Source organism: Mustelus asterias, chromosome 8 (assembly GCF_964213995.1).
Source record: "Mustelus asterias chromosome 8, sMusAst1.hap1.1, whole genome shotgun sequence".
NCBI lineage: Eukaryota > Metazoa > Chordata > Chondrichthyes > Carcharhiniformes > Triakidae > Mustelus > Mustelus asterias.
The window spans coordinates 2,571,712-2,594,614 of record NC_135808.1 but is presented as its reverse complement, the minus strand read 5'-3'; the positions used below and the strand labels follow the sequence as shown (position 1 = coordinate 2,594,614).

General features: G+C 50.7%; 1 protein-coding gene across 1 annotated transcript in view; it reads left to right on the top strand.

Annotated features, from left to right (window-relative positions):
* The first annotated feature begins 4,124 nt into the window (after positions 1-4,124).
* LOC144497624 (tumor necrosis factor-like) overlaps positions 4,125-22,903 on the top strand; it is a 32,057-nt gene continuing 13,278 nt past the window's right edge. The window contains exon 1 of the mRNA XM_078219064.1: positions 4,125-4,172. Coding sequence (XP_078075190.1) covers positions 4,125-4,172 — 48 coding nt within the window. The remainder of the gene's footprint in view (positions 4,173-22,903) is intronic.

Sequence of the window (22,903 nt, the reverse complement as noted above, 5' to 3'; positions counted from 1 at the left end):
AACAACGCCCAACCTGGTCGTTACACCCTGTAAGTGATCTCATATTTGTTTTACTCCGACCCCCAGGACTTGCACTTGTATAGCGCCTGATGCAACCTCGGAAGGCCCCAAAGCACTCTCCACAGCCAATGAAGTAGTTGATTTACAACGCGGTCTCGATTGAGTTGTTGGAGAATCTGATGCACTCACCAAACTAGCAAAGCAATAATGTTCAGATTAATTTGCTGCATTCTGGCGCTGTTGCTCATGGGAGCAATGCAGCCTGGGACAGCGCGGAGGGTTCAGCCTTCTGCTTGTTGGAATCTCTTACATCTTTTACATCTCATCTGAAAGACAGCACTCCCCCCCCCCACCCCCCCTCCGCCCCCCCCCCCCCCCCCCCCCCCCCCACCCCGCCGCCAACAGTGTGGCATTCCCTCCGCGGTGAACTGGGAGTGTCACATGGGCTTTGTGGCATGGCCCCCTATGGGGAAGTGATGGCCTAGTGGTATTATCACTAGTCTATTAATCCAACAACTCAACTAATGTTCTGGGGACCCGGGTTCGAATCCCACCATGGCAGGTGGCGAAATTCGAGTTTGATTTTAAAAAAAATCTGGAATTAAGAGTCTACTGATGACCATGAAAGCATTGTCGATTGTCGGAAAAACCCATTAGGTTCACTAATGTCCTTTAGGGAAGGAAATCTGCCGTCCTTACCCGGTCTGGTCTACGTGTGACTCCAGAGCCACAGCAATGTGGTTGACTCTCAACTGCCCTCCAAGAGCAACTAGGGATGGGCAATAAATGCTGGCCAGCCAACGACGCCCATGTCCCATGAAAGAATTTTTTAAAAGGATAACCCCTGAAGGCCATGTGATCGGGCCAGACCTGTACCGTGTACAGTTCCGGTCACTATTATAGAAAGGATATTATTAAACTAGAAAGAGTGCAGAAAAGATTTACTAGGATGCTACCGGGACTTGATGGTTTAAGTTATAAGGAGAGGCTGGATAGACTGGGACTTTATTCCCTGGAGCGTAGGAGGCTGAGGGGTGATCTTGTGGAGGTCTATAAAATAATGAGGGGCACAGATCAGCTAGATAGTAAATATCTTTTCCCAAAGGTAGGGGAGTCTAAAACTAGAGGGCATAGGTTTAAGGTGAGAGGGGAGAGATACAAAAGGGTCCAGAGGGGCAATTTGTTTTCACACAGAGGGTGGTGAGTATCTGGAACGAGCTGCCAGAGGCAGTAGTAGAGGCGGGTACAATTTTGTCTTTTAAAAAGCATTTAGACAGTTACATGAGTAAGCTGGATATAGAGGGATATGGGCCAAATTCGGACAATTGGGACTAGCTTAGTAGTTAAAAAAAGGGGTGGCATGGACAAGTTGGGCCGAAGGGCCTGTTTCCATGCTGTAAACCTCTATCACTCTTTGAATCTATGACCCTATGCAGAGGCAACATGGGAAGCTGAGCCAATGAGGAGTGAGGGCGTGTGATCTGGGATGGGATGGGACCTCAGCTGGAGTGGGGGGTGGGGGGGGGCGGGGGGAGCGTGGGGAGAAGTGTGTAGATGTCTATTGCTGTCCTGTCAGACCCTTAACTTGTCCATATTGTATTCATAGTAAAGTTTCTTTGTGAAAGCCACAATGAGTCACTGCCAAATCCTTACTGGCGACGAGGAAAATCTAGATCAGTCTTCAGGAGATCCCAGTGTGCTGTTAGAGGGGGAGGAAAGGCATAGAATCATAGAATCCTTACAGTGCGGAGGAGGCCATTCGGCCCATCGAGTCTGCACCAACCACAATCCCACCCAGACCCTATCCCCAAACTCCATGTATTTACCCTGCTAATCTCCCTGACTCTACGGGGCAGTTTAGCATCGCCAATCAACCTAACCCGCAAACCTTTGGACAGTGAGAAGAAATCGGAGCACCCGGAGGAAACCCACGCGGACACGGGGAGAACGTGCAGACTCCGCACAGACAGTGACCCGAGGCGGGAATTGAACCCGGCTCCCTGGCGCTGTGAGGCAGCAGTGCTAACATACTGTGCCAGGAGCCAGGCGTGCCCATCTCTGGCTGGGTTCGTGGCCAGGTTGAGAGGGATTGCAGAGCTCTGCAAATTTTGGCCCAGCTTTGGGGAGGAGATGTTAAGAGACCGATGGGTCTGCGGGATCAACAGCCTCACAATACACAAAAAGGACTGACTGGCTGAGACTAAAATCTCTTCAGGAAAAGCCATGGAGGTGGTTCAGGCGACTGAATGTGCTGAGTGAATGACAAGGCGCGTGCCCAGCCAGGTGAACCTTATGTGGTGGGAAACGGCTACTGTGAGGAAGAGCCAGAGGCAGCAGAGTCTGAGAAGGGGACTACAGCACCCGGGAGACGGGGAGATGGAAGATTACTTTCGGTTTGTGGAGAGAGGACTCGCAGGAAACTTGCCATTGGAGAAGAGGCCCTTCAGCCCACCCAGTCTGCCCCGATGCATGAAGTGCCCCGACCTGCCCACCTCATCCCACTTGCCAGCACTTGGCCCATAGCCCTGAATGTTATGACGTTCCAAGTACTCATCCAGATAATTTTAAAGGACGTGAGGCATCCCGCCTCCACCACCCTCCCAGGCAGTGCATTCCAGACCCTCTGGGTAAAAAAGGTTTTCCTCAAATCCCCCCTAAACCTCCCACCCCTCACTTTTAACTTGTGTCTGACTGTTCAACTAAGGGGAACAGCTGCTCCCTATCCACCCTGTCCATGTCTCTCAAAATCTTGTACGCCTCGATCAGGTCGCCCCTCAGTCTTCTCTGCTCCAATGAAAACAATCCAAGCCTACCCAACCTCTCTTCATAACTTAAATGTTCCATTCCAGGCAGCATCCTGGTGAATCTCCTCTGCACCCCCTCCAGTGCAATCCAGTCCTTCCTATAATGTGGTGACCAGAACTGCACACAGCACTCCAGCTGTGGCCTCACCAAAGTTCTATACAACTCCAACATGACCTCCCTGCTTTTGTAATCTATACCCCGATTGACAAAGGCGAGTGTCCCATCTGCCTTTCTCACCACCCTATTAACCTGCCTTTCTGCCTTCAGAGATCTGTGGACAAACCCACTAAGATTTAACACCGTTAAAACAATTGGTTGAGGAAGGTTGATGCCACAACCAATTGCCTTCAAATTTACGACATGACGCAATTCCGCCCTTTTGGGTCAGCAGAAAAGCCTTCCCGACCCCTGTATGACCTGCGAGAGGGAATCTTCATTTGTGTATTTTCTCCCCTTTTAATCTCACTGGGATTAATGTAATGACTGGATGTCACAACCATTCTCATTTCAGTGTCTGTGTGACAACTTTAACCAGTGTCTTCCAGTGGAGAAGTTGTGGATTCATACTTCCTCTTTCACCTTCATGCTACAGTTAAGAAAGCCCATCAACGCCTCTACTTTCTCAGGAGACGAAGGAAATTTGGCATGTCCGCTACAGCTCTCACCAACTGTTACAGATGCACCATGGAAAGCATTCTTTCTGGTTGTATCACAGCTTGGTATGGCTCCTGCTCTACCCAAGACCGCAAGAAACTACAAAAGGTCGTGAATGAAGCCCAATCCATCACACAAACCAACCTCCCATCCATTGACTCCGTCTACACTTCCCACTGCCTCGGGAAAGCAGCCATGTACCCCGGACATTCTCTCTTCCACCTTCTTCCATCAGGAAAATGATACAAAAGTCTGAGGTCACGTACCAACCGACTCACGAACAGCTTCTTCCCTGCTGCCATCAGACTTTTGAATGGACCTACCTCGTAATAAGTTTACCTTTCTCGACACCCTACTTGTGACACTACATTCAGCACCCTCCCCTCTCCTTCTCCCCTATGTACTCTATGAATGGTATGCTTTGTCTGTACAGCGCGCAAGAAACCTTGGGCTGAATTCTCTGGCCTCCCAGGTGGGAGGTGGCACGTTGTTTGCTCGAGGCGGGATTTTCCAGTCCTGCCGCTGTCAATGGAAATTCCCAATGACACCACCCCTGCCCAGCGGGAGACCCGCGGGCGGGGTTGCGCTGCCGGCGGGACTGGAGAATCCCACCGGCGTGAACGGCCTGTAGAATTCCGGCCAGTACTTGACTCGGCCATCGCACCATGCGTCCACGACCAGTAGAGATTGCCATCTGTAATCCGGAGACTTCCGTGAGCCGGGATTCGAACGGGGGGATGCATATCCGAATGCTGTTTTAAACATGCTGGTCGACCTCACCCGCTTTCCGGGCTCCGGACGTCAGGAAGGGGATGGGAGAATTGCAAACTCTTTGGTGCCGGGTGCGAGATGGATTTTCTGGCTATTCTCCAGGATTGGGGGTGATCACCAACGGCGCGGTGAGGTCGGTGAATCATCCCTTCCCCAGTTCTCTGCGTCCCACATCCACACCCACCACCCCCCCACCCCCCCCCGCTCCCTCCCCCCCCCCTCCCCTCCCACTGCCCCAAAACATAGAACATAGAAAAAATACAGCACAAACAGGCCTTTTGGCCCACAAGTTGTGCCGGTCATGTCCCTACCTACCTAGGCCTATATATAGGCTTACCTATAACCCTCAATCCTATTAAGTCCCATGTACTCATCCATTCTCCTTTATTGCAAATACACCTTATTACAGAAGCCTGTGCCCCCCCAGTCCTCATATCTCCTTCAGTGGGCCCCTTGCCAACTGTTATTTGGTTATCCTGGCTGCGGAACCAGTTTGAGACTTTTGGACAATTATCTTGCCAGCCCTGTATCAGCACAGGCTGTTGACACTGTGGAGGTGGTTCCCCCATTGTGCCAACTGCCCATGGCACCAGCCTCGCCTGGTGTTTCCGACATTCTTCCCATTGTCACCTTTCAGTTTTGAATCCTCATTGGGAATTTTACTTTTCAATCCATTTGTTTTTGTGTGTGTGTGTTTGTGTAATCTCGAATCTGCCTCTTAGAAAGAGTCAGCTCCTTGCTTTCACTTTTGGTTGGAGAGAGAGAGCGCGAGGAGTTTCCCATTCTGAAGCAGGAGAGAGTTTGACCTGGTGGGCACACAGCCAGACATGACCCAGTGCCAGAAACAATCTTTCCTTCCTACTTCCCCCTCCCCCACGGCCTGAGAGAGCCAGGCTTTGCATTTCTGTAAACACACAATGCCTTTTACAGCCTGGAGACGAGCATTCTGCGAAACACTTTGCCTGTCGTAGTGAACTCATTCTTGTAATGTGGCCAGAATTATTACATCCCCAACATTATCCATTTCATCAGTTTTTATTGTCTCCTGTCATTACCATCGGCTGTAACTTTTTTGCCCAGGACTTGAGAGAGAGAGAGAGAGAGAGAAAATGCTCCCACTCTTAGAATCATACAACTATAGAATCCCTACAGTGCAGAAGGAGGTCATTCAGCCCATTGAGTCTGCACCGACTCTCTGACACAGTATGTTATCCAGGCCCTCTCGCCCCCACTCTATCCACACAACCTCACACATTTACCATGGCTAAACCCGTGAAGTGTTTGTCTTCAAACAACCGCACAACCTCAAACAGACCACTGTCCACAGCAAACTACCCAGCCTTCAGGAGAACAGTGACCACGACACCACACAACCCTGCCTCAGCAACCTCTGCAAGACATGCCAGATCATCGACACGGATGCCATCATCTCATGTGAGAACACCTGGTACATGGTACATACTCTTGCAACTCGGTCAATGTTGTCTACCTGATACGCTGCAGGAAAGGATGTCCCGAGGCACGGTACATTGGGGAGACCATGCAGACGCTACGACAACGGATGAATGAACACCGCTTGACAATACCAGACAGGAGTGTTCTCTTGCTGTTGGGGAACACTTCAGCAGTCACGGGCATTCAGCCTCTGATCTTCGGGTAAGCGTTCTCCAAGGCGGCCTTCATGACACACAACAGCGCAGAGTCGCTGAGCAGAAACTGATAGCCAAGTTCCGCACACATGAAGACGGCCTCAACCGGGATCTTGGGTTCATGTCATATTATCTGTAACCCCCACGATTGCAAAATCTCACTAACTGTCCTGGCTGGAGACAATACACATCTCTTTAATCTGTGCTTAACCCTCTCTCCACTCACATTGTCTGTATCTTTAAGACTTGATTACCTGTAAAGACTCACATTCCAACCATTATCTTGTAAATTGATTTGGGTCTTTATATGCCCTGTTTGTGAACACGACTCCCACTCACCTGATGAAGGAGCAGTGCTCTGAAAGCTTGTGGCTTGTGCTACCAAATAAACCTATTGGACTTTAACCTGGTGTTGTGAGACTTCTTAATGTGCTAAACCTGTGAATCCATACATCTTTGGATGTGCAGGTTAGATTTGATTTGATTTGATTTGATTTATTATTGTCACATGTATTAATATACAGTGAAAAGTATTGTTTCTTGCGCGCTGTACAGACAAAACATACCATTAATAGAGAAGGCAACGAAAGAGTGCAGAATGTAGTGTTACAGTCATAGCTAGGGTGTAGAGAAAGATCAACTTAATGTGAGGTAGGTCCATTCAAAAGTCTGATGACAGCAGGGAAGAAGCTGTTCTTGAGTAGGTTGATACGTGACCTCAGACTTTTGTATCTTTTTCCCGATGGAAGAAGGTGGAAGAGAGAATGTCCGGGGTGCATGGGGTCCTTAATTATGCCGGCTGCTTTGCCGAGGCAGCGGGAAGTGTAGACAGAGTCAATTGATGAGAGGCTGGTTTGTGTGATGGATTGATTGGTTGATTGGCCATGCTGAATTGCCCCTAAGCGTCCAACGATGTGCGGGTTAGGTGGATTGGCCATGCTAAATTGCCCCTTAGTATCCAAAGATGTGCAGGTTAAGTGGATTGGCCATGCTGTATTGCCCCTTAGTGTCCAAAGATGTGCAGGTTAAGTGGATTGGCCATGCTAAATTGCCCCTTAGTGTCCAAAGATGTGCAGATTAAGTGGATTGGCCATGCTAAATTGCCCTTAGTGTCCAAAGATGTGCAGGTTAAGTGGATTGGCCATGCTAAATTGCCCCTAAGCGTCCAAAGATGTGCAGATCGAGTGGATTGGCCATGCTAAATTGCCCCTTAATGTCCAAAGATGTGCAGGTTAGGTGGATTGGCCATGCTAAATTGCCCTTAGTGTCCAAAGATGTGCAGGTTAAGTGGATTGGCCATGCTAAATTGCCCCTAAGCGTCCAAAGATGTGCAGATCGAGTGGATTGGCCATGCTAAATTGCCCCTTAATGTCCAAAGATGTGAAGGTTAGGTGGATTGGCCATGCTAAATTGCCCCTTAGTGTCCAAAGATGTGCAGATCGAGTGGATTGGCCATGCTAAATTGCCCCTTAGTGTCCAAAGATGTGCAGATTGAGTGGATTGGCCATGCTAAATTGCCCCTTAGTGTCCAAAGATGTGAGGGTTAGGTGGATTGGCCATGCTAAATGCACAGGGTTAAGGGGATAGGGTGTGTCGGAGAGTTGGTTCAGACTTGATGGGCCGAGTGGCCTTTCTGCATTGTAGGGATTCTATGATTCTATTCTGTGATTTGCATGAAGTGCCTACCCGCCCTCTCTTTCTGTTGGTGAAATAAATGCAAGACATGATGCAAGACAGTTCTGAAAGGGTATTTAGATGAGATAATATCCTGTGCAAGCACCGCCAATAAGCAAAATGGCTTTGAGAATTCTTCTTCTCTGAGGTTTCAGCTGACTGGAAAAGTACCTCTTTCCATTCGATATAGAATGAGGTCATTCTTAACTCATTCCATGGGACTTCCCATCTGGAGTGATACACATCCCAGACATTTCCTTCTTCTTCCTCCCTCCTACCATCTTGGCTTTTCTGCATTGAACTTGTTGGTGACTTTTTCCCAATTTGTTTGTGTGAAATTGAGTGCATCAATGTCCGGGTTAGCTGTACCCGGCTCAATGAGATACAAGATGGCGCCGGAGTGTGGCGGCTTTTTGTGAGCTGTCTCCAAGATTACCCCCTAATTCTATCTTTTACTCTTGTTCCTTGCCTTTGAATGCTAACTCTTATAAACTCATAATCAAGGACCCCACGCACGCCGGACATTCTCTCTTCCACCTCTTTCTGTCCGGAAAAATATGTAAAAGTCTGAGGTCATGTGCCAACTGATTCAAGAACGGCTTCTCCCCTGCTGCTGTCAGATTTTGAATGGACCTACTTCTCACTAATTTGATCTTTCTCTACACCCTAGCTATGACTAGAACATAGAACATAGAACAGTACAGCACAGAACAGGCCCTTCGGCCCACGATGTTGTGCCGAGCTTTATCTGAAACCAAGATCAAGCTATCCCGCTCCCTATCATCCTGGTGTGCTCCATGTGCCTATCCAATAACCGCTTAAATGTTCCTAAAGTGTCTGACTCCACTATCACTGCAGGCAGTCCATTCCACACCCCAACCACTCTCTGCGTAAAGAATCTACCTCTGATATCCTTCCTGTATCTCCCACCACAAACCCTATAGTTATGCCCCCTTGTAATAGCTCCATCCACCCGAGGAAATAGTCTTTGAACGTTCACTCTATTTATCCCCTTCATCATTTTATAAACCTCTATTAAGTCTCCCCTCAGCCTCCTCCGCTCCAGAGAGAACAGCCCTAGCTCCCTCAACCTTTCCTCATAAGACCTACCCTCCAAACCAGGCAGCATCCTGGTAAATCTCCTCTGCACTCTTTCCAGCGCTTCCACATCCTTCTTATAGTGAGGTGACCAGAACTGCACGCAATATTCCAAATGTGGTCTCACCAAGGTCCTGTGACACTATATTCTGCATTCTCTCCTTTCTGTGCGGAATCCATACATTCTCCCAGTGCCAGTGTGCGTTTCCTCCGGGTGCTCTGGTTTCCACCCACACTCCAAAGATGTGTGGGTTAGGTGGATTGGTCGTGCTAAATTGCCCCTTTGTGTCAGGGGGAACTCGCAGGGTAAATGGGTGGCACGGTGGCACGGTGGCACAGTGTTTAGCACTGCTGCCTCACAGCGCCAGGAATCCGGGTTCAATTCCGGCCTCGGGTCACTGTCTGTGAGGGGTCTGCACATTCTCCCCGTGTCTGCGTGGGTTTCCTCCGGGTGCTCCGGTTTCCTCCGCACTCCAAAGATATATGGGTTCGGTGGACTGGCCATGCTTAATGATCCCTTAGTGTCCAAAGATGTGTAGGTTAGCATGGATTGGCCATGCTAAATTATCCCTTAGTGTCCAAAGATATGTAGGTTAGGTGGATTGGCCATGCTAAATTGCCCCTTCGTGTCAGGATTAGCAGGGTAAATATGTGGGGTTCCGGGGATAGGGCCTGGATGGGATTGTGGTCAGTGCTGACTCGATGGGCCAAATGGCCTCCTTCTGCACTGTAGGAATCCTATGATTCTTTCCTTCTCGATGAACAGTAGCCTTTGTCTGTTTTGCGTGTATACTGTATCCCAATACATGTGACAAGAATAACTCAAATCAAATCAAACCAAAAGAGTCTACTCACATACGAATCTGGACTCCAAGGATGTAATTAAGCAACAGCCCATGCATGTGGCAAGATGGACAACCAGGATAACTACTTCCTATGGCAAACAACTCAGTCATCTTGTTCAAAGACAATATTCGGACAATTTATTTGACTTGTAAACGCAACCGATCGAAATTTTTCATCGAAAGCTCTTCAGAAGTTGTCATGCCATCCCAATTGGAATAGTGCTGCAATTGTACAAGCCACAGCTGGAGTATTGTGGGCAGTGTTGGTGTCCTTATCTGAGGAAGGATGTCCTTGCTATAGAGGGAGTGCAGTGAAGGTTTACCAGGCTGATTCCTGGGATGGCAGGTCTCTCATATGAGGAGAGATTAAGTCGGTTCGGATTATATTCACTGAAGTTCAGAAGAGCGAGAGGGGAAATCACATCGAAACTTATAAAATTCTAACAGGGTTAGACAGGGTAGATTCAGAAAGAATGTTCCCAATGGTGGGGAGTCCAGAACTAGGGGTCATAGTTTGAGGTTAAGGGGTAAACCTTTTAGGACTGAGGTGAGGAGAAATTTCTTCACCCAGAGAGTGGTGAATGTGTGGAATTCACTCCCACAGAAAGTAGTTGAGGCCAAAACATTTCAAGAAGAAATTAGATATCGCTCTGGGGGCTAACGGGATCGAGGGATATGGGGGGAAGTGGGAGGGGATCAGGATATTGAATTTGATGATCAGCCATGATCAAAATGAACGGCAGAGCAGGCTCGAAGGGTCAAATGGCCTCCTCCTGCTTCTAGTTTCTATGTTTCTATTTGTCGTCACCTCATAACTCAGTCTGCACCGAGGCCGCTCTGTTTACTAACATCAAAAATATCTGCATCTACATTGCGCCTTTACCCGTCTCAGAAAACATCCCATCTGCTTTGCAGGTGCATTGTCAGGCACGGCGGGGTATTGGGACTGGCGAACAAAACCTTGTTCAAAAGAGGTAGTGTTTACTTAGAAACTAGAATCAGGAGGAGGCCATTCAGCCCTTCGAACCTGATCCGCTGCCATTCATTATGATCATGGCTGATCATCAAATTCAACAAGCTCAAAGGCGGGGTGAGAGGTAGCAGGGCGGAGGGCTTTAGGGACGGAATTCCAGAGCCTGGCAGCTGAAGATTTGAATCGGGGGAATAGATGAGAGGGCAGAATTCGGAGAGTGCAGATACCTCCGAGAATGATAGGGCTGGAGGAGGTTACTGAGATTGGGCTGGAACACAGGAACCAGGAGTGGGAGTAGGCCACTTGGCTTCTCACACTGGCTTTTCCATTCCTACAGATCTGATTTGATCTGGCCTCAATTCCATGTTCCTTCCTATCCCCGGCTTCCTCCTAGACCACCAGTGAGTCCGACTCATCCTCGAGTACGCATTGTGCATGTGCCAACTCTGAACACGCATGAGTTGGTCGTCAGTGCTTTGTGCGAATTTGGAGGAAGGGGGGGGAATTGACTGTATCTTTGATGAGTCAACCTTCACCGCTGTCCGGGGGGGAGTGAATTCCAAGTATTAACCATCTTCCGAGGGAAAACACTCACCCTCATCTCTGTCTTAAATAGGAGATGTTTGATTTTTAATCTGTGCCCCCCTGGATCTACATTCCTCCACAAGGGGAAACATTTCAAACAATGACGAGACAGCGTACAGGAATGAGATAGAGAATCTGGTGAACTGGTGCGGCAACAATAATCTCTCCCTCAATGTCAACAAAACGAAGGAGATAGTCATCGACTTCAGGAAGTGTAGTGAAGGGCATGCCCCTGTCTACAACAGGGACGAAGTGGGAATGGTCGAGAGCTTCAAGTTTTTAGGTGTCCAGATCATCAACAACCTTTCCTGGTCCCCCCCATACGGACACTATAGTTAAGAAAGCCCACCAATGCCTCTACTTTCTCAGAAGACTAAGGAAATTTGGCATGTCAGCTACGACTCTCACCAACTTTTACAGATGCACCATAGAAAGCATTCTTTCTGATTGTATCACAGCTTGGTATGGCTCCTGCTCTGCCCAAAACTGCAAGAAACTACAAAGGGATGTGAATGTAGCCCAATCCATCACGCAAACCAGCCTCCCATCCATTGACTCTGTCTACATAACCCGCTGCCTCAGAAAAGCAGCCAGCATAATTAAGGACCCCACGCACCCCGGACATTCTCTCTTCCGCCTTCTCCCGTCAGGAACAAGATACAAAAATCTGAGATCACATACCAACCGATTCAAAAACAGCTTCTTCCCTGCTGCCGTCAGACTTTTGAATGGACCTATCTCGCATTAAGTTGATCTTTCTCTATGCTGTAACTGTGACTGTAACACTACATTCTGCTTTCCTTTCCTTCTCCCCTATGTACTCTATGAATGGTATGTTTTGTCTGTATGGCGTGCAAGAAACCCACGCAGACACGGGGAGAACGTGCAGATTCCGCACAGACAGTGACCCAAGCCGGGAATAAAACTCAGGTCCCTGGTGCTGTGAGGCAGCAGTGCTAACCACTGTGCCACCCTCCTTGTACTCTATGTACTCTATGAACAGTATGCTTTGTCTGTATAGCACGCAAGAAACAATAATTTTCACTGTATGCTAATACAGGTGACTAATGAATCAAATCAAATCAAAACAAGTCTTTCTAGTCTACCCTATCCAGGCCCCTCATAAACTTCCACTGGGTGAATTCTCTCCCATTCAGGCGTCGCGCCAGTAGTTTACATGCATACGTGTCAGCTCTTGAACAGTCATTCCTGGAGATGTGGGTTTTGATTCTCGCTCACATCTTGCAATATTATTTTGGTTTTTAAGCACACAGCCCTGCCCGGGATCGAAGAACACTTGCCCCAGAGTTCACTGGGAGACAGATTCTGGTAGTAAAGGGTCAGTCATGTTGACTGCTGCAGAACTGCAGACATCAGCCACATCAGGAAGATTGTTGAAGCAAGCCTCCCTCTCTACATAGCACCAACGGAGGCACGATACAGCAAAGCACCTCCCCCCCACCATGCCCCGCAACCCCTAGCCTACTCTCAGTCAAGGCGTGAGAGCCAATATGGACCGGTCTAGAATCATAGAATCCCGACAGTGCAGAAGGAGGCCATTTGACCCATCGCATCTGCACCGACTCTCTGACAGACCATCTTACCCAAGCCCCCTCCCTCCGCCCTATCCCCGCAACCCTACATATTTTCCTATGGCTAATCCATCCATCGGTGGCACGGTTAGCACTGCTGCCTCACAGAACTAGGGACCTGGGTTAGATTCCCGGCTTGGGTCACTGAATGTGTGGAGTTTGCATGTTCTCCCCGTGTCTGCGTGGGTTTCCTCCGGGTGCTCCGGTTTCCTCCCACAGTCCAAAGATGTGCAGGTTAGGTGGGTTGGCCATGCTAAATTGTCCCTTAGTGTCCAAAGATGTGCAGGTTATGTGGATTGGCCATGGTAAACTGCCCCTTAGTGTCCAAAGATCGATGCTAAATTCTCCCTTAGTGTATCTGGACAGGTGCCATAGTATGGCGACTAGGGGATTTTCACAGTAACTACTTGTGACTAATAAATTAACTTTAACTTTATCTTTGGACACTAAGGGGCAATTTAGCACAGCCAATCCACATAACCTGCACATCTTTGGACACTAAGGGGCAATTTAGCATGGCCAATCCACCTAACCCGCACATCTTTGGACACTAAGGGGCAATTTAGCATGGCCAATCCACCTAACCCGCACATCTTTGGACACTGAGGGGCAATTTAGCATGGCCAATCCACCTAACCCGCACATCTTTGGACACTAAGGGGCAATTTAGCATGGCCCATCCACCTAACCCGCACATCTTTGGACACTGAGGGGCAATTTAGCATGGCCAATCCACCTAACCTACACATCTTTGGACACTAAGGGGCAATTTAGCATGGCCAATCCACCTAACCTACACATCTTTGGACACTGAGGGGCAATTTAGCATGGCCAATCCACCTAACCTACACATCTTTGGACACGGAGGGGCAATTTAGCATGGCCAATCCACCTAACCTACACATCTTTGGACACTAAGGGGCAATTTGGCATGGCCAATCCACCTAACCCGCACATCTTTGGACACTGAGGGGCAATTTAGCATGGTCAATCCACCTAACCTACACATCTTTGGACACTAAGGTAGAATTTAACATGGCCAATCCCCCTAACCTGCACATCTTTGGACACGAAGGTAGAATTTAACATGGCCAATCCACCTAGCCGTTGCATCTTTGCAGTGTGGGAGGAAACTGGAGCACCCGGAGGAAATCCAGGTTTCACTTTCGCTCCACCCAGCAACTTGTGGTCAGTGAGTTCTCGTCATAAACCAGCTGGTCGCCTCCATGCTGTGGTACCGGCTGGTCACTTTGACCCCTCCCCCTGGCTTTGTCACCGATATGCAGAAAGCCCTCGTGCGGTTTTTCTGGGACAACCGACTGCACTGGGTCGCTGCCGAGGTGCTGCATCTCCCGATTGAGGAGGGCGGACAAGGTCTGGTGTGCCTCCGCACGCAGGTAGCGACCTTCCGCCTCCAGACCCTGCAGCAATACCTTTACGTTGAGCCTCCTCCACGATGGCGTGCGATGGCGACGTATTTTTTCCGCCACTTGCACGGCCTCAATTACGACGTGCAGCTCCTGCACATCAACCTGGGGCGTATTCCCACCTCCCTGCGGGAGTTGCCCGTCTTTTACCAGGACCTCCTCACGGTCTGGAACACGGTCGCCTCGTGACGCAGCTCTCCCCCATCAGGAGTAGCGGCTCTCGTGCGAGAGCCGCTGCTCAGGAATCCGCACCTCCAGCCTTATGACTTCAGGTGGCTGGCGGAGAGGAGGGCCGTGGACGCCGGGGTGACCAGGATCGGGGACGTGCTGGATGGCGGAGGAGCGGGCTGGATGAGCCCCGACGTGCTGGCTGAGCGCGCGGGGGTGACCGTCTGGCACGCGGCCAAAGCCATCCGAGACCTTAGGACGGTCGTGCTCGGCCCCGAGTGCGCACGCGGTCTCGAGGCGGTGCAGGCGTGCGGTGGGATCCCGCCCGAGCGTTCCCCTGCTCGGACGGAATTTCACATTGGCCCGAAGCCTAGACCTCCCCCCCCGGGTCAGGTGCCCCACTGCGTGTGCCGCCTCGCAGAAATGCCCTCCGTGCCCTTTTCCACCGCGCGGAGGCGTTTCCTGTACGGGTGCTGCTGCACACCTTTTACTACCGCGTCCTCGCCCGTCGCCCGGATACACCTTGGCGGGCCTTGTTGCCGCCGGGCGGCGGAGGTCCCCAGTGGAAGTCCCTCTATGGAGGGATCTCCCCCAATTATCTTGGGGACCTGGGGTGGAGGGTGCTGCACGCAGCAGTGCCGCACAACCGTAGGTTTTTCCGGTACACGGGCTCCCGAGACTGCCCTTTCTGTGGCCTCGTGGAGTCCGTGGACCATGTCTACGTTCTGTGTTTTAGGCTGCACACCCCTTTTGGTTTCCTGAAACACCTTTTATTGATGTTTTGTTTGCACTTCAGTCCCACGCTCCTGATCTACGGACACCCGGTGCGGAGAGGGGCGGGTCGGGATGGCGACCTCCTCGTGAACCTGCTCCTGGGCCTGGCGAGACGCGCCATCAATAGGCCCAGGCAGCGGGCGATCGACGGGGCCGTCCATCCCGACTGTCTGCCCCTCTACCGCGGCTACATTCGCGGCCAGGTGTCCCTGGAGAGGGAGCATGCGGTGTCCACGGGCGCGGTTGACGCCTTCCGCGACCGCTGGGCGCCGCAGGGGCTGGGGTGTATTATCGACCCCGATAATCACCTTTTGGTTTGACGTTTTAAGTTTCCTTTCGACTTTGTTTTTGGTTCGGGCTGTTCCCCCCTTCCTTTTGGGGAGCTGCCCCTTTTACTTTGTCCCTAAGTTAATTTGAGTTCGTTTACTTGATTGGTATCAAAAGAGCTGGTCAGTGCTGAATTTCCACATTTGATAATCGGATTTGATCATTCAAATGGCACTGACCCTCCAGCTGGCTTTTCCTCACATTCTCCAAGTTGTTTATCTTTCACAGTGGAACATTAACAAAGGATTCATTCGGCTTGTGTTCGCAGAATGGTTTAATAAGTTCCAAACATCTAATCTTTCATTGGACAAGGAAGCAATCCCCCGCATCCCCCAGGAAACTATTTGTGACAAGAACCACATTTGGCACTGAGTGAGTTTTCCAAACTCTAGTTTTCCAGTTCAGTGCCATTCCCATTGGATCACTGATCCCAAGGATTGGTTAATACTTCCTTGTCGAGAAGTTAATCTTGTTAACTCTTACAGGGCAGTACATTTTCATACAGAAGACAACTGGGGTGATTGTTACCTACGCTGTTAATGTGACAAGTTGCAGGCTGGTGTAGGACACAGAAACAGGCCATCAGGTAAACTTCACCTGAGCTGCCTCCCATCTAAATCCAGCGTCGTAAATTTCCCTCTTCATCCGAGATTCCCCCTGAAAAATATCGCTTCCAGTCTCATCCAAGTCACACACCACACACACCACTATCCAGCTCCCGACATCTCTGGATAGGGACCCCCCAGTGATTGATGGAATGCAAAGGGAGTGTGAGGGCCTCGGAGTGGGGTGTGAGGGACTCTGAGTGGAGTGTGAGGGACTCTGAGTGGGGTGTGAGGGACTCTGAGAGGAGTGTGAGAGACTCTGAGTGGGGAGTGTGAGGGACTCTGAGTGGAGTGTGAGGGACTCTGAGTGGAGTGTAAGGGGCTCTGAGTGGAGTGTGAGGGACTCTGAGTGGAGTGTGAGGGACTCTGAGTGGAGTGTGCGGAATTCTGAGTGGAGTGTGAGGGAGATGGAGTAGGGTATGAGGGACTCTGAGTGGAGTGTGAGGGACACTGAGTGGAGTGTGAAGGACTCTGAGTGGGGTGTGAGGGACTCTGAGTGGGATATGAGGGACTCTAAGTGGAGTGTGGAGGACTCTGAGTGGGGTGTGAGGGAGCTAGACTGGTGTGTGAGGGGCTCTGAGTGGGGTGTGAGAGACTCTGAGTGGGATGTGAGAGACTCCGAGTGGAGTGTGAGGGACTCTGAGTGGGGTGTGAGGGACTCTGAGAGGGATGTGAGGGACTCTAAGTGGAGTGTGGAGGACTCTGAGTGGAGTGTGAGGGACTCTGAGTGGGGTGTGAGAGACTCTGAGTGGGGTGTGAGGGACTCTGAGTGGGGTGTGAGGGACTCTGAGTGGAGTGTGAGTGACTCTGAGTGGAGTGTGAGGGACTCTGAGTGGGGTGTGAGGGACTCTGAGTTGGGTGTGAGGGACTCTGAATGGGGTGTGAGGAAGCTGGAGTGGAGTATGAGGGACTCAGAGTGGGGTGTGAGGGACTCTGAGTGGGGTGTGAGGGACTCTGAGTGGGGTGTGAGGGACTCTGAGTGGGTTGTGAGAGACACTGAGTGGGGTGTGAGGGGCTCTGAGTGGAGTGTGAGGGACTCTGAGTGGGATGTGCGAGACTCCGAGTGGAGTGTGAGGGACTCTGAGTGGGGTGTGAGGGACTCTGAGAGGGATGTGAGGGACTCTAAGTGGAGTGTGGAGGACTCTGAGTGGAGTGTGAGGGACTCTGAGTGGGGTGTGAGAGACTCTGAGTGGGGTGTGAGGGATTCTGAGTGGGGTGTGACGGACTCTGAGTGGAGTGTGAGTGACTCTGAGTGGAGTGTGAGGGACTCTGAGTGGGGTGTGAGGGACTCTGAGTTGGGTGTGAGGGACTCTGAATGGGGTGTGAGGAAGCTGGAGTGGAGCATGAGGGACTCTGAGTGGGGCGTGAGGGACTCTGAGTGGGGTGTGAGGGACTCTGAGTGGGGTGTGAGGGACTCTGAGTGGGGTGTGAGGGACTCTGAGTTGGGTGTGAGGGACTCTGAATGGGGTGTGAGGAAGCTGGAGTGGAGCATGAGGGACTCTGAGTGGGGCGTGAGGGACTCTGAGTGGGGTGTGAGGGACTCTGAGTGGGGTGTGAGGGACTCTGAGTGGGATGTGAGAGACTCCGAGTGGAGTGTGAGGGACTCTGAGTGGGGTGTGAGAGACTCTGAGTGAAGTGTGAGAGACTCTGAGTGGGGTGTGAGTGACTCTGAGTGGGGTGTGAGAGACTCTGAGTGGGGTGTGAGAGACTCTGAGTGGGGTGTGAGTGACTCTGAGTGGGGTGTGAGAGACTCTGAGTGGGGTGTGAGAGACTCTGAGTGGAGTGTGAGGGACTCTGAGTGGGGTGTGAGTGACTCTGAGTGGGGTGTGAGAGACTCTGAGTGGGGTGTGAGAGACTCTGAGTGGGGTGTGAGAGACTCTGAGTGGGGTGTGAGAGACTCTGAGTGGGGTGTGAGAGACTCTGAGTGGCGTGTGAGAGACTCTGAGTGGGGTGTGAGTGACTCTGAGTGGGGTGTGAGAGACTCTGAGTGGGGTGTGAGAGACTCTGAGTGGGGTGTGAGTGACTCTGAGTGGGGTGTGAGAGACTCTGAGTGGGGTGTGAGAGACTCTGAGTGGGGTGTGAGAGACTCTGAGTGGGGTGTGAGAGACTCTGAGTGGGGTGTGAGAGACTCTGAGTGGGGTGTGAGAGACTCTGAGTGGGGTGTGAGGGACTCTGAGTGGGGTGTGAGAGACTCTAAGTGGAGTGTGAGGGACTCTGAGTGGGGTGTGAGGGACTCTGAGTGGGGTGTGAGGGACTCTGAGTGGGGTGTGAGGGACTCTGAGTGGGGTGTGAGGGACTCTGAGTGGGGTGTGAGGGACTCTGAGTGGGGTGTGAGAGACTCTGAGTGGGGTGTGAGAGACTCTGAGTGGAGTGCGTATGGACTCCATACCATTTGCTTCCAGCAGTGGCGGTGTTGCTATCGAGAGGCACAGACTGGCAGTGTCAGTTACTGAGTGAAAATCCCTAACGGACAATCCTGTATCTCTCAATCCATATTGATCTCTGCTTGTAAAAAGCCATCGCATCGCCACCTATATCCTATATAACGCCCCGGTGGCACAGTGCTTAGCACTGCTGCCTCACAGCCCCAGGGACCCGAGTTCGATTCCGGCTTTGAGTGACTGTCCTGTTCACGTTCTCCCCGTGTCTGCGTGGGTTTCCTCCGGGTGCCCCAGTTTCCTCCGACACTCTAAAGATGTGCAGGTTCGGTGGTTTGGCCATGGTAAATAATTGGAGTTATGGGGATATGGCAAGAGGTTGGGCCTGGTTAAGACGCTCGGTTGGAGAGTCAGTGCGGGCTTGATGGGTCGAATGGCCTCCTTCAGCACTGACGGGATTCTATGATTCTATAACGCGCGGAACTTTCCACCGTGCACAGGGAGAATTGTACCATCAGAATCCACCGTGAAGTCAGGATTAAACGCGAGAGGCGCGATTGGGAAATTTGCAGAAGGTATGAGGGATGAGGACAACGGCGTGGGCTCTGGGACGATCTGTGTTGTGTGGGTCGGGAAAGGAATCGATCCGGGGAAGTGAAAGGTGATGAACGTGCCCAGGGCCCAGAGTTTTGGATTCAGAATGTGTGGCTAGCATTGTTCAGCCGTCGCAGGCAGGACGGGCTGAATGGCCTTACTCTGTGCTTTTCCTGTGGTTCTATCTATTCAAAGACGGTAGCTCTGCCAAAGCTGTGTATCCAGTCAGCGATCTTGCCTCACCTCGCTGTTTCTATTTATAGAATCAGCTGAAGGTTTACCTCAGCCCGCATGTCTATGTTTTCCTGTGGATGAGTGCAGTGAATGGCCAGACCTGCTCAATAGACTTTCGCTGTCACGCTATTGAGTCCGCAATCTGCAGCCATGTTGTTGTAGTGACTCGGAGGCCCAAAGCATAGAAATCATAGAAACAGAAAGAAGCCATTCGGCCCATCGAGTCTGCACCGACCACAATCCCACCCAGGCCCTACCCCCATATCCCTACATATTTACCCGCTAATCCCTCTAACCTACGCATCTTAGGATACTAAGAGGCAATTTTAGCATGGCCAATCAACCTAACCCGCACATCTTTGGAATGTGGGAGGAAACCGGAGCACCCGGAGGAAACCCACGCAGACACGAGGAGAATGTGCAAACTCCACGCAGACAGTGACCTGAGCCGGGAATCGAACCCAGGTCCCTGGAGCTGTGAGGCAGCAGTGCTAACCATTGTGCTATCGTGTCGCCCTTCCCCTTACTGCTTTAAAGAACAAAGGACAAAGAACAAAGAAAATTACAGCACAGGAACAGGCGCTTCGGCCCTCCAAGCCTACACCGACCCTGCTGCTCGACTTAACTAAAACCTGCTACCCTTCCTGGGACCATATCCCACTATTCTCATCCTATTCATGTATTTGTCAAGATGCCCCTAAGAAGTCACTATCGTATCTGCTTCCACTACCTCCCCCGGCAGCGAGTTCCAGGCACCCACCACCCTCTGTGTAAAAAACTTGTCTTGTACATCTCCTTTAAACCTTGCCCCTCGCACCTTAAACCTGTGCTCCCTAGTAATTGACTCTTCCACCCTGGGAAAAAGCTTCTGACTATCCACTCTGTCCATGCCCCTCATAATCTTGTAGACTTCTATCAGGTTGTCCCTCAACCCCCGTCATTCCAGTGAAAACAAACCAAGTTTCTCCAACCCCTCCTCATAGCTAATGCCCTCCATACCAGGCAACATCCTGGTCAAGTTTATTTATTAGTGTCACAAGTAGGCTTACATTAACACTGCAATGAAGTTACTGTGAAATTCCCCCAGTCACCACACTCCGGCGCCTGTTCAGGTACTGAGAGAGAATTTAACATGGCCAATGCACCCTAACCAGCACGTCTTTCGCACTGTGGGAGGAACCGGAGCACCCGGAGGAAACTCACACAGACCTGAGGAGAACGTGCAAAATCCACACAGACAGTGACCCAAGCCGGGAATCCAACCCGTTTCCCTGGCGCTGTGAGGCAGCAGTGCTAACCACTGTGCCACAGGTTGAATGGCGTGAGACATGCCACATGCTTACACCCCACCTACAATCACATTTCGTACAAATCAGTGCAGATCAGCAGTCAGCAGATTGCAAAGCAGTCACTTTGTACAATACTCACTGAGTGGGCAAGGTTAATGTCCGGTATTTCCATTCCTGAGTGGTCTGGCCTGCAGCCAGCATCCTTACGCCGGAAACAGATTACGCTGGGACCCTACTCGCGATAGTTATTTTATAATTCATTCACGGGACGTGGACGCCCCTGGCTGGGCCAGCGTTTGTTGCCCATTCCGTAATTGCCCCTTGAATGGAGGTATGGTGGCACAGTGGTTAGCACTGCTACCTCACAGCGTCAGGGACCCAGATTCGATTCCCGGTTTGGGTCACTGTCTGTGTGGAGTTTGCACATTTTCCCCATGTCTGCGTGGGTTTCCTCCCACGGTCCGAAAGACGTGCTGGTTAGGTGGATTGACCATGCTAAATTGCCCCTTAGTGTCCCAAGATGTGCGGGTTAGGGGGATTGGCCATGCTAAATTGCCCCTTCGTGTCCCAAGATGTGCGGGTTAGGGGGATTGGCCATGCTAAATTACCCCTTAGTGTCCCAAGATGTGCGGGTTAGGGGGATTGGCCATGCTAAATTACCCCTTAGTGTCCCAAGATGTGCGGGTTAGGGGGATTGGCCATGCTAAATTGCCCCTTAGTGTCCCAAGATGTGCGGGTTAGGGGGATTGGCCATGCTAATTGCCCCTTAGTGTCCAAAGATGTGTCGGTTAGGTGGATTGCCCATTCTAAATTGCCCTTTAGTTTCCAAAGATGTGCAGGTTAGGTGGACTGGCCATGTCAAATTGCCCCTCAGTGTCCAAAGATGTGCCAGTTAGGTGGGTTGGCCATGCTAAATTGCCCTTTAGTGTTGAAAGATGTGCAGGTGAGGTGGATTGGCCGTGCTAAATTGCCCTTTAGTGTTGAAAGATGTGCAGGTGAGGTGGATTGGCCGTGCTAAATTGCCCTTTAGTGTTGAAAGATGTGCAGGTTAGGTGGATTGGCCATACTAAACTGCCCCTTAGTGTCTCAAGATGTGTACATTAGGTGAATTGGCAATGCTAAATTTCCCTTTAGTGTCCCAAGATGTGCAAGTTAGGGGAATTGGCCATGCTAAATTGCCCCCTAGTGTCTCAAGATGTGTAGATTAGGTGAATTGGCCATGCTAAATTGCCCCTGAGTGTCCAAAGATTTGCAGGTTAGCGGGATTTGCCATGCTAATTGTCCCTTCGTGTCCAAAGATGTGCGGGTTAGGTGGACTGGCCATGCTAAATTGCCCCTTAGTGTCCAAAGATGTGCAGGTTAGGTGGACTGGCCATGCCAAATTGCCCCTTAGTGTCCAAAGACGTGCCGATTAGATGGATTGGCCGTGCTAAATTGCCCCTTAGTGTCCAAAGATGTGCTGGTTAGGTGGATTGGCCATGCTAAATTTCCCCTCAGTGTCCAAAGATGTGTAGGTTAGTTGGATTGGCCATGCTAAATTGTCCCTTAATGTCCAAAGATGTGCCGGTTACTAGTGTCCTAGGCCCAACAATCTTCAGCTTCTTCATCAATGACCTTCCCTCCATCATAAGGTCAGAAGTGGGGATGTTCGCCGATGATTGTACAATGTTCAGCACCATTCGCAACTCCTCTGAAGCAGTTCATGTTCAAATGCAACAAGATCTGGACAATATCCAGGCTGAGCTGACAAGTGGCAAGTAACATTCACGCCACACAAATGCCAGGCAATGACCATCACCAACAAGAAAATCCGACCACCTGCCTTGGACAATCAACAACATCCGCATCCCTAAATGCCACATCTTCAACATCCTGGGAGTTACACTTGACCAGAAACTGAACTGGACTCGCCATGTAGATACTGTGGCAACGAGAGCAGGTCAGAGGCTAGGAATCCTGCAGTGAGTAACTCACCTCCTGACTCCCCAGAGCCTGTCCACCATCTACAAGGCACAAGTCAGGAGTGTGATGGAATACTCCCCACTTGCCTGGATGGGTGCAGCTCCAACAACACTCAACCTGACATGTCAAGGGTCCCTCAACAACCATCCAAACCCCTGACCTGAAGAACAAGAGCAGTAGATACCGGGGAACATGCAAGTTCCCTTCAAGCCCCTCACATCATAAGTTGGGACAACATCGCTGTTCCTTTGTGTAACCCTCTTCCCAACTGCAACAGTTCAAGATGGAAGCTTAGCCCCACCTTTTCAAAGATGAATATTTAATTTATTTATTGGCGTCACAAGTAGGCTTACATTAACACCGCAATGAAGTTACTGTGAAAATCCCTTAGTCGCCACACTCCGGCGCCTATTCGGCTACACTGTGGGAGAATTTAGCACAGCCAATGCACCCAACCAGCACGTCTTTCGGACTGTGGGAAGAAACCGGAGCAGCCGAA